This window comes from Oncorhynchus gorbuscha, linkage group LG14 (assembly GCF_021184085.1).
Source record: "Oncorhynchus gorbuscha isolate QuinsamMale2020 ecotype Even-year linkage group LG14, OgorEven_v1.0, whole genome shotgun sequence".
NCBI lineage: Eukaryota > Metazoa > Chordata > Actinopteri > Salmoniformes > Salmonidae > Oncorhynchus > Oncorhynchus gorbuscha.
Genome location: NC_060186.1, coordinates 76,657,482 through 76,673,952, shown reverse-complemented (window position 1 = coordinate 76,673,952; position 16,471 = coordinate 76,657,482). Strand labels below are relative to the sequence as shown.

Genomic DNA, 16,471 nt, shown 5'->3' with positions numbered 1-16,471 from the left:
GCAACATGCACCATTTTAAGGTAGTTCACTTTGAAGGTGGGCAGATTGATTTCAGTGAAGTCTGAAAAACAAGATATTTCTGCAAAACATCGATGAACATCAGCTGTATTTGTGTCATTGTCCTTCTTTTTTAAAATGATGATACTGGTATATAATTTACAATTACTGTGTAAAATGCTGTCCATATATACTGTATACTCAACCGTCCTAACACAGTATGTCATCGTTCCCATATAAGAGAGCTTTTTCGGTGCCCTGTACCCCGACAGAGGTGGGCTCGGATGGAATGTGGGGTGAACGTCCCAAATTGCACCCTATCCCCTATTTAATGCACTACTTTTGACCAGGACTGATAGGGAGCTGGTCAGAAGGACTGCGCTATAGAGAATAGGGTGCCATTTGTCACGCAAACTTGTAATGTTAAGAAGGTCATGTTCCCCATAACAATGTGCTTCAATTAAAAAAGTCTGCATGTCTATATAACATCAAGGCTGAAAAGCCTAACAGATTTTCCAAACATGTATTCAATCAATATGTTCCACAACCCCCCCCCATGTACTTCCCTATACGGAGCATTCGGAACCTTTTCAGACCCCTTCACGTTTTTCACTGCCTTATTCTAGAATGGATTAAATACCTTTTTTTTTACCTCATCAATCGAGACACAAAGCGAATGTCCTTGATATTTTATTTGTAATAAAATTAGCAAAAATGTCTTAACCTGTTTTTGCTTTGTCCTTATTATTGTAGGTAGATTGATGAGAGGGAGGGAAAAAAAACAATCTAGTCCGTTTTAGTAACAAAATGTGGAAAAAGCGAATAGGTGTGAATACTTTCTGAATGCTCTGTAGGCAGTAGTCTGTAGTCCCCAGTGAGTGGACTCATTCTAAATCCCATTCTAACGGCAGTCAAAGCCTTCCAAGTTAGTCTGTAGTCCCCAGTGAGTGGACTCATTCTAAATCCCATTATAACGGCAGTCAAAGCCTTCCAAGTTTTAAGCATTTTAATGTTTCTGTGATTGAACAAAAGAGTCGTGTAATCGTTACAATAAGCTATTATACTGTAGTAATATAAGCCGAGCTAGAGTAGAACAAGTCTGACATTCTATTTGGTTCTAGAATCGATTAAAGGAACCTAAGTGAGACAGAGAGAAGCAGGCAGAGTTATATGACATTCCATTTGGTTCTAGAATCGATTAAAGGAACCTAAGTGAGACAGAGTGTATTGGATAGAGTTATATAACATTCCATTTGGTTCTAGAATCGATTAAAGGAACCTAAGTGAGACAGAGAGAAGCAGGCAGAGTTATATGACATTCCATTTGGTTCTAGAATCAATTAAAGGAACCTAAGTGAGACAGAGAGAAGCAGGCAGAGTTATATGACATTCCATTTGGTTCTAGAATCAATTAAAGGAACCTAAGTGAGACAGAGAGAAGCAGGCAGAGTTATATGACATTCCATTTGGTTCTAGAATCAATTAAAGGAACCTAAGTGAGACAGAGAGAAGCAGGCAGAGTTATATGACATTCCATTTGGTTCTAGAATCAATTAAAGGAACCTAAGTGAGACAGAGTGTATTGGATAGAGTTATATAACATTCCATTTGGTTCTAGAATCAATTAAAGGAACCTAAGTGAGACAGAGTGTATTGGATAGAGTTATATAACATTCCATTTGGTTCTAGAATCAATTAAAGGAACCTAAGTGAGACAGAGTGTATTGGATAGAGTTATATAACATTCCATTTGGTTCTAGAATCAATTAAAGGAACCTAAGTGAGACAGAGTGTATTGGATAGAGTTATATAACATTCCATTTGGTTCTAGAATCAATTAAAGGAACCTAAGTGAGACAGAGTGTATTGGATAGAGTTATATAACATTCCATTTGGTTCTAGAATCAATTAAAGGAACCTAAGTGAGACAGAGTGTATTGGATAGAGTTATATAACATTCCATTTGGTTCTAGAATCAATTAAAGGAACCTAAGTGAGACAGAGTGTATTGGATAGAGTTATATAACATCCCATTTGGTTCTAGAATCGATTAAAGGAACCTAAGTGAGACAGAGAGAAGCAGGCAGAGTTATATGACATTCCATTTGGTTCTAGAATCAATTAAAGGAACCTAAGTGAGACAGAGTGTATTGGATAGAGTTATATGACATTCCATTTGGTTCTAGAATCAATTAAAGGAACCTAAGTGAGACAGAGTGTATTGGATAGAGTTATATAACATCCCATTTGGTTCTAGAATCGATTAAAGGAACCCAAGTGAGACAGAGAGTAGCAGGCAGAGTTATATGTTGATAAACTACACAATATGTACCTCCCAAATGGCAACCTATTCCCTTTATAGTGCACACCTTTTGACCAGAGTCCTATGGACAAACTAGTCAAAATAGGGCTCTGGTCAAAAGTAGTACACTATATAGGGAATAGAGTGACATTTGAGAAACTTTGAGACAAAGACAGCACTGTCCCCGTATCAAATCTAGGTGACCTATTGCATGCTGTCTGTCCTCCACTGGAGCTCAGGGAACTGATCTGGAGTCAGTTATGAAGGTGACGTTGTGTCCAGGCCCCAGTTAGGCCTCTCAGCATCAACATCCAGCCCTCTCCCCACAGCAGAGCAGATCCTCTGGGCATGGCTGTCTTACTCCAGCCCCAGGCCTGGTCAGGACGACTGCATCAGGCCTGTCAGCCGTTTGCCTGTCAGTGACTTGCCCTGAAGAGAGGAGGGAATTAGTATGATGGTTTCCTTGTTGGTTTCAGATTAGACATTTTGTAACAAAGTTGACAGACAGACACACAGACACACAGACAGACAGACACACAGACACACAGACAGACAGACACACAGACACACAGACAGACAGACAGACAGACAGACAGACAGACAGACAGACAGACAGACAGACAGACAGACAGACAGACAGACAGACAGACAGACAGACAGACAGACAGACAGACAGACAGACAGACAGACAGACAGACAGACAGACAGACAGACAGACAGAGAGACAGAGAGACAGAGAGACAGAGAGACAGGAAGTAGAGCCACTGACCACGCTGCGTGTAAACTTCTCCAGAGAGGTGCGTCTTCCCTGCTGCTGCTCCGTCTCAGGCTGGGGCACAAAGCATCATGGGAAGAGAAGGGAGCTTGGTTGAAAACAATGTAAAGAAGACTAAATAGTATGTGATATCACTGGTTCAGACTAAACAGTATGATATCACTGGTTCAGACTAAACAGTATGATATCACTGGTTCAGACTAAACAGTATGATATCACTGGTTCAGACTAAACAGAATGATATCACTGATTCAGACTAAACAGTATGATATCACTGGTTCAGACTAAACAGTATGATATCACTGATTCAGACTAAACAGTATGATAACACTGGTTCAGACTAAACAGTATGATATCACTGGTTCAGACTAAACACTGGTTCAGACTAAACAGTATGATATCACTGGTTCAGACTAAACAGTGTGATATCACTGATTCAGACTAAACAGTATGATATCACTGGTTCAGACTAAACACTGGTTCAGACTAAACAGTATGATATCACTGGTTCAGACTAAACAGTAAGATATCACTGGTTCAGACTAAATAGTGTGATATCACTGGTTTAGACTAAACAGTATGATATCACTGGTTCAGACTAAATAGTGTGATATCACTGGTTCAGACTAAACAGTATGATAACACTGGTTCAGACTAAACACTGGTTCAGACTAAACAGTATGATATCACTGATTCAGACTAAACACTGGTTCAGACTAAACAGTATGATATCACTGGTTCAGACTAAACACTGGTTCAGACTAAACAGTATGATATCACTGATTCAGACTAAACGGTTGACAACTCCATTGTGTCCTCCTCCCAGAGCGCCAAGAACCTTGGCGTGATCCTGGACAACACCCTGTCGTTCTCAACCAACATCAAGGCGGTGGCCCGTTCCTGTAGGTTCATGCTCTACAACATCCGCAGAGTACGACCCTGCCTCACACAGGAAGCGGCGCAGGTCCTAATCCAGGCACTTGTCATCTCCCGTCTGGATTACTGCAACTCGCTGTTGGCTGGGCTCCCTGCCTGTGCCATTAAACCCCTTCAACTCATCCAGAACGCCGCAGCCCGTCTGGTGTTCAACCTTCCCAAGTTCTCTCACGTCACCCCGCTCCTCCGTTCTCTCCACTGGCTTCCAGTTGAAGCTCGCATCCGCTACAAGACCATGGTGCTTGCCTACGGAGCTGTGAGGGGAACGGCACCTCAGTACCTCCAGGCTCTGATCAGGCCCTACACCCAAACAAGGGCACTGCGTTCATCCACCTCTGGCCTGCTCGCCTCCCTACCACTGAGGAAGTACAGCTCCCGCTCAGCCCAGTCAAAACTGTTCGCTGCCCTGGCCCCCCAATGGTGGAACAAACTCCCTCACGACGCCAGGACAGCGGAGTCAATCACCACCTTCCGGAGACACCTGAAACCCCACCTCTTTAAGGAATATCTAGGATAGGATAAGTAATCCCTCTCACCCCCCTTAAGTTTTAGATGCACTATTGTAAAGTGACTGTTCCACTGGATGTCATAAGGTGAATGCACCAATTTGTAAGTCGCTCTGGATAAGAGCGTCTGCTAAATGACTTAAATGTAAATGTAAATGTAAACAGAATGATATCACTGGTTCAGACTAAACAGAATGATAACACTGGTTCAGACTAAACACTGGTTCAGACTAAACAGTATGATATCACTGATTCAGACTAAACAGAATGATATCACTGATTCAGACTAAACAGAATGATATCACTGGTTCAGACTAAACAGTATGATATCACTGGTTTAGACTAAACAGTGTGATATCACTGGTTCAGACTAAACACTGGTTCAGACTAAACAGTATGATATCACTGGTTCAGACTAAACACTGGTTCAGACTAAACAGTATGATATCACTGGTTCAGACTAAACAGTATGATATCACTGGTTCAGACTAAACAGAATGATATCACTGGTTTAGACTAAACAGTATGATATCACTGGTTCAGACTAAACAGTATGATATCACTGGTTCAGACTAAACACTGGTTCAGACTAAACAGTATGATATCACTGGTTCAGACTAAACAGTATGATATCACTGGTTCAGACTAAACAGTATGATATCACTGGTTCAGACTAAACAGTATGATAACACTGGTTCAGACTAAACACTGGTTCAGACTAAACACTGGTTCAGACTAAACAGTATGATATCACTGGTTCAGACGAAACACTGGTTCAGACTAAACAATGTGATATCACTGGTTCAGACTAAACATTGTGATATCACTGGTTCAGACTAAATAGTGTGATATCACTGGTTCAGACTAAACAGTGTGATATCACTGGTTCAGACTAAACAGTGTGATATCACTGGTTCAGACTAATCAGTATGCTATCACTGGTTCAGACTAAACAGTGTGAGGGCTGTGCTTTGGCAAAGTGGGTGGGGTTATATCCTTCCTGTTTGGCCCTGTCCGGGGGTGTCCTCGGATGGGGCCACAGTGTCTCCTGACCCCTCCTGTCTCAGCCTCCAGTATTTATGCTGCAGTAGTTTATGTGTCGGGGGGCTAGGGTCAGTTTGTTTATCTGGAGTACTTCTCCTGTCCTATTCGGTGTCCTGTGTAAATCTAAGTGTGCGTTCTCTAATTCTCTCCTTCTCTCTTTCTTTCTCTCTCTCGGAGGACCTGAGCCCTAGGACCATGCCCCAGGACTACCTGACATGATGACTCCTTGCTGTCCCCAGTCCACCTGGCCATGCTGCTGCTCCAGTTTCAACTGGCCTGGGCCCTAGGACCATGTCCCAGGACTACCTGACATGAGGACTCCTTGCTGTCCCCAGTCCACCTGGCCATGCTCCTGCTCCAGTTTCAACTGTTCTGCCTTACTATTATTCAACCATGCTGGTCATTTATGAACATTTGAACATCTTGGCCACGTTCTGTTATAATCTCCACCCGGCACAGCCAGAAGAGGACTGGCCACCCCACATATGCTCTCTCTAATTCTCTCTTTCTTTCTCTCTCTCGGAGGACCTGAGCCCTAGGACCGTGCCCCAGGACTACCTGACATGATGGCTCCTTGCTGTCCCCAGTCCACCTGACTGTGCTGCTGCTCCAGTTTCAACTGTTCTGCCTTATTATTATTTGACCATGCTGGTCATTTATGAACATTTGAACATCTTGGTCATGTTCTGTTATAATCTCTACCCGGCACAGCCAGAAGAGGACTGGCCACCCCACATAGCCCGGTTCCTCTCTAGGTTTCTTCCTAGGTTTTGGCCTTTCTAGGGAGTTTTTCCTAGCCACCGTGCTTTTACACCTGCATTGTTTGCTGTTTGGGGTTTTAGGCTGGGTTTCTGTACAGCACTTTGAGATATCAGCTGATGTACGAAGGGCTATATAAATAAATTTGATTTGATTTGATTTGATTTGATATCACTGGTTTAGACTAAACAGTGTGATATCACTGGTTCAGACTAAACAGTATGATATCACTGGTTTAGACTAAACAGTATGATATCACTGGTTCAGACTAAACAGTATGATGGGTCCTTCTGTAGCTCAGTTGGTAGAGCGTGGCGCTTGTAACGCCAGGGTAGTGGGTTCGATCCCCGGGACCACCCATACGTAGAATGTATGCACACATGACTGTAAGTCGCTTTGGATAAAAGCGTCTGCTAAATGGCATATATTATTATATAATTATTATTATATTATATCACTGGTTCAGACTAAACAGTAGTTTCCCATGTCACTGACTGTAGAACCTGTACATCACCAACAGAGGGCAGCACTTCACTATCTTGGATACTGAGGACAGGTGTCTAACTCCAGTCTTCCCCAGGCAGAAGGAGACTAGCACAGACTCACACACACCTTCTTCCAGGCCATCAGCAGCTCCTGGTAAGCGTTGGAGCGCAGGTACCGTGTGTAGCTGTCACTCTTCATGAGCTTATAGATGTGGTCCTGAAACAGGAGAAAGGGAGAAGACAGAGATCATTGTGTGTTTTAGCTGTATGTTTGTTTCTGCAGGCTTTAGGTAGTCTTTCAATCTCCCTTCCTGTGTTCCTCCCTCTTTCAATCTCCCTTCCTGAGTCCCTCCCTCTTTCAATCTCCCTTCCTGTGTCCCTCCCTCTTTCAATCTCCCTTCCTGTGTCCCTCCCTCTTTCAATCTCCCTTCCTGTGTCCCTCCCTCTTTCAATCTCTCTTCCTGTGTCCCTCCCTCTTTCAATCTCCCTTCCTGTGTCCCTCCCTCTTTCAATCTCCCTTCCTGTGTCCCTCCCTCTTTCAATCTCCCTTCCTGTGTCCCTCCCTCTTTCAATCTCCCTTCCTGTGTCCCTCCCTCTTTCAATCTCCCTTCCTGTGTCCCTCCCTCTTTCAATCTCCCTTCCTGTGTCCCTCCCTCTTTCAATCTCCCTTCCTGTGTCCCTCCCTCTTTCAATCTCCCTTCCTGTGTCCCTCCCTCTTTCAATCTCCCTTCCTGTCTGTCCGTCCCGTCCGTCCGTCCCGTCCGTCCGTCCGTCTGTCTGTCTGTCTGTAATATAATGTACCTGCAACTTCTTAGCGGTCTTTCTGTCAATAATATAATTCACCTGAGCGTCTTCGTAGCTGTATCGTCCCGGGTCTTTAAGGTTGGCACTGGTGCGTTCGTAGCTGTGTGAGTCCAGGTTGATGGAGCTGGAAGCGCCTTCTGCCAGAAACTCTGTCCAGATCTCCTGAGCCCGTTCTGCCACGTTCTCCAGGGGCTGCTTCTTCAGATCCTGCACCGCCAACCAGAACCTGTATAGGGGTTACACCGTATTACAGTACCAACCAGAACCTGTATAGGGGTTACACCGTATTACAGTACCAACCAGAACCTGTATAGGGGTTACATAATATTACAGCACCAACCAGAACCTGTATAGGGGTTACACCTTATTACAGTACCAACCAGAACCTGTATAGGGGTTACACCTTATTACAGTACCAACCAGAACCTGTATAGGGGTTACATAATATTACAGTACCAACCAGAACCTGTATAGGGGTTACACCTTATTACAGTACCAACCAGAACCTGTATAGGGGTTACATAATATTACAGCACCAACCAGAACCTGTATAGGGGTTACATAATATTACAGCACCAACCAGAACCTGTATAGGGGTTACACCTTATTACAGTACCAACCAGAACCTGTATAGGGGTTACATAATATTACAGTACCAACCAGAACCTGTATAGGGGTTACATAATATTACAGCACCAACCAGAACCTGTATAGGGGTTACATAATATTACAGTACCAACCAGAACCTGTATAGGGGTTACACCTTATTACAGTACCAACCAGAACCTGTATAGGGGTTACATAATATTACAGTACCAACCAGAACCTGTATAGGGGTTACACCTTATTACAGCACCAACCAGAACCTGTATAGGGGTTACATAATATTACAGTACCAACCAGAACCTGTATAGGGGTTACATAATATTACAGCACCAACCAGAACCTGTATAGGGGTTACATAATATTACAGCACCAACCAGAACCTGTATAGGGGTTACATAATATTACAGTACCAACCAGAACCTGTATAGGGGTTACATAATATTACAGCACCAACCAGAACCTGTATAGGGGTTACATAATATTACAGCACCAACCAGAACCTGTATAGGGGTTACATGATATTACAGCAACAACCAGAACCTGTATAGGGGTTACATGATATTACAGCACCAACCAGAACCTGTATAGGGGTTACATGATAATACACTATAGCACCAACCTTTCGGAACACCATAAAAGCAACGTAATTAAAGAGGTGGATTGGATAGAGGGTGAGATAGTGGAGAGAGATAAGGGTGTGTGTCCGTCTGTCCGTCCTAAGTAGCCCCAAGGTCGCACTGACCTCGGTTATCTGTCCAGTCCACCACCCTGTTATCGTCTTTAGTAGAGCCCTTCATCAGAACATGCCTTCAGGGGACACACATACTCACATACAGGGTAGAGGTAATGAGCTTAACTTTCAAACAGAGGGATGGGCAGAGGAAAGGAAAGAGGTAGGAGATGGAGGTAGTGGAGGATGGATGGAAGAGGTAGGAGATGGAGGTAGTGGAGGATGGATGGAAGACGATGAGGAAAGAGGTAGGAGATGGAGGTAGTGGAGGATGGATGGAAGAGGATGAGGAAAGAGGTAAGAGATGGAGGTAGTGGAGGATGGATGGAAGAGGATGAGGAAAGAGGTAGTGGATGGAGGTAGTGGAGGATGGATGGAAGACGATGAGGAAAGAGGTAGGAGATGGAGGTAGTGGAGGATGGATGGAAGAGGATGAGGAAAGAGGTAGGGGATGAAGGGCAAAGATGGAGGTAGTGGAGGATGGATGGAAGAGGATGAGGAAAGAGGTAGGGGATGAAGGGCAAAGATGGAGGTAGTGGAGGATGGATGGAAGAGGATGAGGAAAGAGGTAGGGGATGAAGGGTAAAGATGGAGGTAGTGGAGGATGGATGGAAGAGGATGAGGAAAGAGGTTGAAGAAGGAGAAGAATGAAGGGATGGGATGAAGCTAAGGGATCAGGTGATGGAAGAGGGATGAGGAAGAAGGGATGGAAGGAGGAGATGGGGAAGAGAAGGGAGGGAAAGAAGAGGAAATAAGGAAAGATGAGAGGAGAGGAGAGGAGAGGAGTGTTCTGTGTGTCTTACTGTAGTTTCCCTGAACTCTGAACTCAGAGGAAATGAGGAAGGATTAGAGAAAATGAGAAAACAAGGGATAAAAGGAGGACGGGGAATTCTCTGTGACTCACTGTAGGTTCTCTGAGCTGAACTCTGATTCCAGGAACTTGAGGAACTGGTCTCGTCCTGCCGGATCTTTCAGAGCTTCATCTAGAGAGAAACCCCACTTCCTCACCCTCTGTTGACTGGGGTCCTTACTGAGGGGAGGGAGGGGAGAGGGAGAGAAAGTTAGAATTCATGAAACATCAAAATATAGAAGAAAAAAAAGAGATAAAAAAATGAATACTTTGATATCAAACGGTCTCAAACGGTCTCAAACGGTCTCAAACGGTCTCAAACGGTCTCAAACGGTCTCAAACGGTCTCAAACAGTCTCAAACAGTCTCAAACTGTCTCAAACAGTCTCAAACTGTCTCAAACAGTCTCAAACAGTCTCAAACTGTCTCAAACTGTCTCAAACTGTCATGTTTTGTCATTAATTATCATGTCTTGTCCCTGTGCTTCCCCTTCTATTCGTTTCCCTCTGCTGGTCTTATTAGGTTCTTTCCCTCTTTCTATCCCTCTCTCTCCCCCTCCCTCTCTCACTCTCTCGCTCTCTCTTCTCTCTATCGTTCCGTTCCTGCTCCCAGCTGTTCCCATTCCCCTAATCAATCATTTAGTCTTCCCACACCTGTTCCCGATCCTTTTCCCTGATTAGAGTCCCTATTTCTCTCCTTGTTTTCCGTTCCTGCCCTGTCGGATCCTTGTCTAATATTCACCGTGCTGTGTCTATGTATTGCCCTGTCGTGTCGTGTTTCCCTCAGATGCTGCGTGGTGAGCAGGTGTCTGAGTCTGCTAGGTTCAAGTGCCTTCCCGAGGCAACCTGCAGTTCTTGATCAAGTCTCCAGTCTGTTCTCGTCTTTACGAGTAGTATTATGCCTTTTGTTTTGTTAAGTATCTTTACTGGATTAAAAACTCTGTTTTCGCCAAGTCGCTTTTGGGTCCTCATTCACCAGCATAACACAAACGGTCTCAAACGGTCTCAAACGGTCTCAAACGGTCTCAAACGGTCTCAAACGGTCTCAAATGATTTCAAACAGTCTCAAACACCACACGACGTTGGACAAGTGGTGACAGGGGAGTAGAAACATTGACAGCACAATGTAGCACAATGTTTCTACTTCCTGTAGTAGAAAGTCACAGCAGCAGGTGAATGCTGCTCTAATGGCAGCGTTCACCATGACACCATATCATTTAAATCTCTGCAGGACATTTCCCTAACCTCTACTCAATATAATTAATACATTTATCCGGATTATGAAGCTACATTATGTCTGGGTTGATTCACCTCAAGGGTTCCAGAATAACTGCACAGTGCTGGGTAACAGCGTCGTCTAGCCCTGAAGATATCCCTTATATCTGTATTTAATCATAATATAAGGATGATAGGATGTCATTGCCCTTCGGTCATTTCTAAATCTAAAGGGGATTATGTGAGACACAGCCTAGGCGAGATAGATAGCTATCTGTAACTCTGGTTCTTTGAAGGCACTATATAGGAAGGATATAGGACGATAGCTATCTGTAACTCTGGTTCTTTGAAGGCACTATATAGGAAGGATATAGGACGATAGCTATCTGTAACTCTGGTTCTTTGAAGGCACTATATAGGAAGGATATAGGACTAGCTATCTGTAACTCTGGTTCTTTGAAGGCACTATATAGGAAGGATATAGGACGATAGCTATCTGTAACTCTGGTTCTTTGAAGGCACTATATAGGAAGGATATAGGACGATAGCTATCTGTAACTCTGGTTCTTTGAAGGCACTATATAGGAAGGATATAGGACGATAGCTATCTGTAACTCTGGTTCTTTGAAGGCACTATATAGGAAGGATATAGGACGATAGCTATCTGTAACTCTGGTTCTTTGAAGGCACTGTATAGGAAGGATATAGGACGATAGCTATCTGTAACTCTGGTTCTTTGAAGGCACTGTATAGGAAGGATATAGGACGATAGCTATCTGTAACTCTGGTTCTTTGAAGGCACTATATAGGAAGGATATAGGACGATAGCTATCTGTAACTCTGGTTCTTTGAAGGCACTGTATAGGAAGGATATAGGACGATAGCTATCTGTAACTCTGGTTCTTTGAAGGCACTGTATAGGAAGGATATAGGACGATAGCTATCTGTAACTCTGGTTCTTTGAAGGCACTGTATAGGAAGGATATAGGACGATAGCTTGTCTTTGCCCTGTGTTCCATTCTGTCTTCGAGGTTGATTTTGCAGTGAGTGGTTGACTGTGGGTTGATTGAAAAGGCTGTGGGCTAGAATAGAGAAAAGCTTCACTCCCTGGGAAGTCCATTTCCAGTGAGTTTGGGCGTTTCCTTCTGTAGTTGATGCCTTTGCAACCCTGCAATCAAATGCCTTTTTACAAGACCTTACCATTACTTGATTGTAGGCGCTGTGGTTCTCACCTGGCTTCCAGGTCCCAGAATGAAAGGTCGTCACTGGTCCAGGGGTTGGAAGGTTCTGGTGACATCACAAACGGGTCATACTCCTGGTACTGCTCAGTGTAACTCATTAGACTGAAAGCAACACAACAGACAATAGTCAGAGATGGACATTGTGAAGACTGACACACGATCAGTCAGATATCAGTTCTAGACCCGCACAATTTGCCCAGCATCGTCCGGGTTTGGCCGGGGCAGGCAGTCAATGTAAATAAGATTTTTTTCTTAATTGACTTGCCTGGTTAAATACAGAAATATATTAACAAAATAGGTGGAAACTGGTGAGCCAACAGTAGTTTAGGTGGAAACTGGTGAGCCAACAGTAGTTTAGGTGGAAACTGGTGAGCCAACAGTAGTTTAGGTGGAAACTGGTGAGCCAACAGTAGTTTAGGTGGAAACTGGTGAGCCAACAGTAGTTTAGGTGGAAACTGGTGAGCCAACAGTAGTTTAGGTGGAAACTGGTGAGCCAACAGTAGTTTAGCTGTAAACTAGTGAGCCAACAGTAGTTTAGCTGGAAACTGGTGAGCCAACAGTAGTTTAGGTGGAAACTGGTGAGCCAACAGTAGTTTAGGTGGAAACTGGTGAGCCAACAGTAGTTTAGGTGGAAACTGGTGAGCCAACAGTAGTTTAGGTGGAAACTGGTGAGCCAACAGTAGTTTAGGTGGAAACTGGTGAGCCAACAGTAGTTTAGGTGGAAACTGGTGAGCCAACAGTAGTTTAGGTGGAAACTGGTGAGCCAACAGTAGTTTAGGTGGAAACTGGTGAGCCAACAGTAGTTTAGGTGGAAACTGGTGAGCCAACAGTAGTGTAGGTGGAAACTGGTGAGCCAACAGTAGTGTAGGTGGAAACTGGTGAGCCAACAGTAGTGTAGGTGGAAACTGGTGAGCCAACAGTAGTTTAGCTGTAAACTAGTGAGCCAACAGTAGTTTAGCTGTAAACTAGTGAGCCAACAGTAGTTTAGCTGTAAACTAGTGAGCCAACAGTAGTTTAGCTGTAAACTAGTGAGCCAACAGTAGTGTAGGTGGAAACTGGTGAGCCAAAAGTAGTGTAGGTGGAAACTGGTGAGCCAAAAGTAGTTTAGGTGGAAACTGGTGAGCCAACAGTAGTTTAGGTGGAAACTGGTGAGCCAACAGTAGTGTAGGTGGAAACTGGTGAGCCAACAGTAGTTTAGGTGGAAACTGGTGAGCCAACAGTAGTTTAGGTGGAAACTGGTGAGCCAACAGTAGTTTAGGTGGAAACTGGTGAGCCAACAGTAGTGTAGGTGGAAACTGGTGAGCCAACAGTAGTTTAGGTGGAAACTGGTGAGCCAACAGTAGTTTAGCTGGAAACTGGTGAGCCAACAGTAGTTTAGGTGGAAACTGGTGAGCCAACAGTAGTGTAGGTGGAAACTGGTGAGCCAACAGTAGTTTAGCTGGAAACTGGTGAGCCAACAGTAGTTTAGCTGGAAACTGGTGAGCCAACAGTAGTTTAGGTGGAAACTGGTGAGCCAACAGTAGTTTAGCTGGAAACTAGTGAGCCAACAGTAGTTTAGGTGGAAACTGGTGAGCCAACAGTAGTTTAGGTGGAAACTGGTGAGCCAACAGTAGTTTAGGTGGAAACTGGTGAGCCAACAGTAGTTTAGGTGGAAACTGGTGAGCCAACAGTAGTTTAGGTGGAAACTGGTGAGCCAACAGTAGTTTAGGTGGAAACTGGTGAGCCAAAAGTAGTTTAGCTGTAAACTAGTGAGCCAACAGTAGTTTAGGTGGAAACTGGTGAGCCAACAGTAGTTTAGGTGGAAACTGGTGAGCCAACAGTAGTTTAGGTGGAAACTGGTGAGCCAACAGTAGTTTAGGTGGAAACTGGTGAGCCAAAAGTAGTTTAGCTGTAAACTAGTGAGCCAACAGTAGTTTAGGTGGAAACTGGTGAGCCAACAGTAGTTTAGGTGGAAACTGGTGAGCCAACAGTAGTGTAGGTGGAAACTGGTGAGCCAACAGTAGTTTAGGTGGAAACTGGTGAGCCAACAGTAGTTTAGGTGGAAAATGGTGAGCCAACAGTAGTTTAGGTGGAAACTGGTGAGCCAACAGTAGTTCACCTGTAAACTAGTGAGCCAACAGTAGTTTAGGTGGAAACTGGTGAGCCAACAGTAGTTTAGGTGGAAACTGGTGAGCCAACAGTAGTTTAGGTGGAAACTGGTGAGCCAACAGTAGTTTAGGTGGAAACTGGTGAGCCAACAGTAGTTTAGGTGGAAACTGGTGAGCCAACAGTAGTTTAGGTGGAAACTGGTGAGCCAACAGTAGTTTAGGTGGAAACTGGTGAGCCAACAGTAGTTTAGGTGGAAACTGGTGAGCCAACAGTAGTGTAGGTGGAAACTGGTGAGCCAACAGTAGTGTAGGTGGAAACTGGTGAGCCAACAGTAGTGTAGGTGGAAACTGGTGAGCCAACAGTAGTTTAGCTGTAAACTAGTGAGCCAACAGTAGTTTAGCTGTAAACTAGTGAGCCAACAGTAGTTTAGCTGTAAACTAGTGAGCCAACAGTAGTTTAGCTGTAAACTAGTGAGCCAACAGTAGTGTAGGTGGAAACTGGTGAGCCAAAAGTAGTTTAGGTGGAAACTGGTGAGCCAACAGTAGTTTAGGTGGAAACTGGTGAGCCAACAGTAGTGTAGGTGGAAACTGGTGAGCCAACAGTAGTTTAGGTGGAAACTGGTGAGCCAACAGTAGTTTAGGTGGAAACTGGTGAGCCAACAGTAGTTTAGGTGGAAACTGGTGAGCCAACAGTAGTGTAGGTGGAAACTGGTGAGCCAACAGTAGTGTAGGTGGAAACTGGTGAGCCAACAGTAGTTTAGCTGGAAACTGGTGAGCCAACAGTAGTTTAGGTGGAAACTGGTGAGCCAACAGTAGTGTAGGTGGAAACTGGTGAGCCAACAGTAGTTTAGCTGGAAACTGGTGAGCCAACAGTAGTTTAGCTGGAAACTGGTGAGCCAACAGTAGTTTAGGTGGAAACTGGTGAGCCAACAGTAGTTTAGGTGGAAACTAGTGAGCCAACAGTAGTTTAGGTGGAAACTGGTGAGCCAACAGTAGTTTAGGTGGAAACTGGTGAGCCAACAGTAGTTTAGGTGGAAACTGGTGAGCCAACAGTAGTTTAGGTGGAAACTGGTGAGCCAACAGTAGTTTAGGTGGAAACTGGTGAGCCAAAAGTAGTTTAGCTGTAAACTAGTGAGCCAACAGTAGTTTAGGTGGAAACTGGTGAGCCAACAGTAGTTTAGGTGGAAACTGGTGAGCCAACAGTAGTTTAGGTGGAAACTGGTGAGCCAAAAGTAGTTTAGCTGTAAACTAGTGAGCCAACAGTAGTTTAGGTGGAAACTGGTGAGCCAACAGTAGTTTAGGTGGAAACTGGTGAGCCAACAGTAGTGTAGGTGGAAACTGGTGAGCCAACAGTAGTTTAGGTGGAAACTGGTGAGCCAACAGTAGTTTAGGTGGAAAATGGTGAGCCAACAGTAGTTTAGGTGGAAACTGGTGAGCCAACAGTAGTTCACCTGTAAACTAGTGAGCCAACAGTAGTTTAGGTGGAAACTGGTGAGCCAACAGTAGTTTAGGTGGAAAATGGTGAGCCAACAGTAGTTTAGGTGGAAACTGGTGAGCCAACAGTAGTTTAGGTGGAAACTGGTGAGCCAACAGTAGTTTAGGTGGAAACTGGTGAGCCAACAGTAGTTTAGGTGGAAACTGGTGAGCCAACAGTAGTTTAGGTGGAAACTGGTGAGCCAACAGTAGTTTAGGTGGAAACTGGTGAGCCAACAGTAATTTAGCTGGAAACTGGTGAGCCAACAGTAGTTTAGCTGTAAACTAGTGAGCCAACAGTAGTTTAGGTGGAAACTGGTGAGCCAACAGTAGTTTAGGTGGAAACTGGTGAGCCAACAGTAGTTTAGGTGGAAACTGGTGAGCCAACAGTAGTTTAGGTGGAAACTGGTGAGCCAACAGTAGTTTAGGTGGGAAATGGTGAGCCAACAGTAGTTTAGGTGGAAACTGGTGAGCCAACAGTAGTTTAAAACTGGTGAGCCAACAGTAGTTTAGGTGGAAACTGGTGAGCCAACAGTAATTACCTGGAAACTGGTGAGCCAACAGTAGTTTAGCTGTAAACTAGTGAGCCAACAGTAGTTTAGGTGGAAACTGGTGAGCCAACAGTAGTTTAGGTGGAAACTGGTGAGCCAACAGTAGTTTAGG

General features: G+C 44.3%; 1 protein-coding gene across 3 annotated transcripts in view; it reads right to left on the bottom strand.

The window, feature by feature from the left end:
* Positions 1–994: 994 nt before the first annotated feature.
* LOC123995420 (regulator of G-protein signaling 6-like) overlaps positions 995–16,471 on the bottom strand; it is a 181,794-nt gene continuing 166,317 nt past the window's right edge. For 2 of the 3 annotated variants that reach the window (XM_046299014.1, XM_046299015.1), the window contains 6 exons: positions 12,240–12,350; positions 9,849–9,974; positions 7,648–7,834; positions 6,932–7,021; positions 3,069–3,128; positions 995–2,728 (listed from right to left, as the gene is read on the bottom strand). In XM_046299014.1, coding sequence (XP_046154970.1) covers positions 2,678–2,728; positions 3,069–3,128; positions 6,932–7,021; positions 7,648–7,834; positions 9,849–9,974; positions 12,240–12,350 — 625 coding nt within the window. In that variant the 3' untranslated portion in view covers positions 995–2,677. The remainder of the gene's footprint in view (positions 2,729–3,068; positions 3,129–6,931; positions 7,022–7,647; positions 7,835–9,848; positions 9,975–12,239; positions 12,351–16,471) is intronic. The other variant, XR_006831824.1, reaches the window with a different exon arrangement.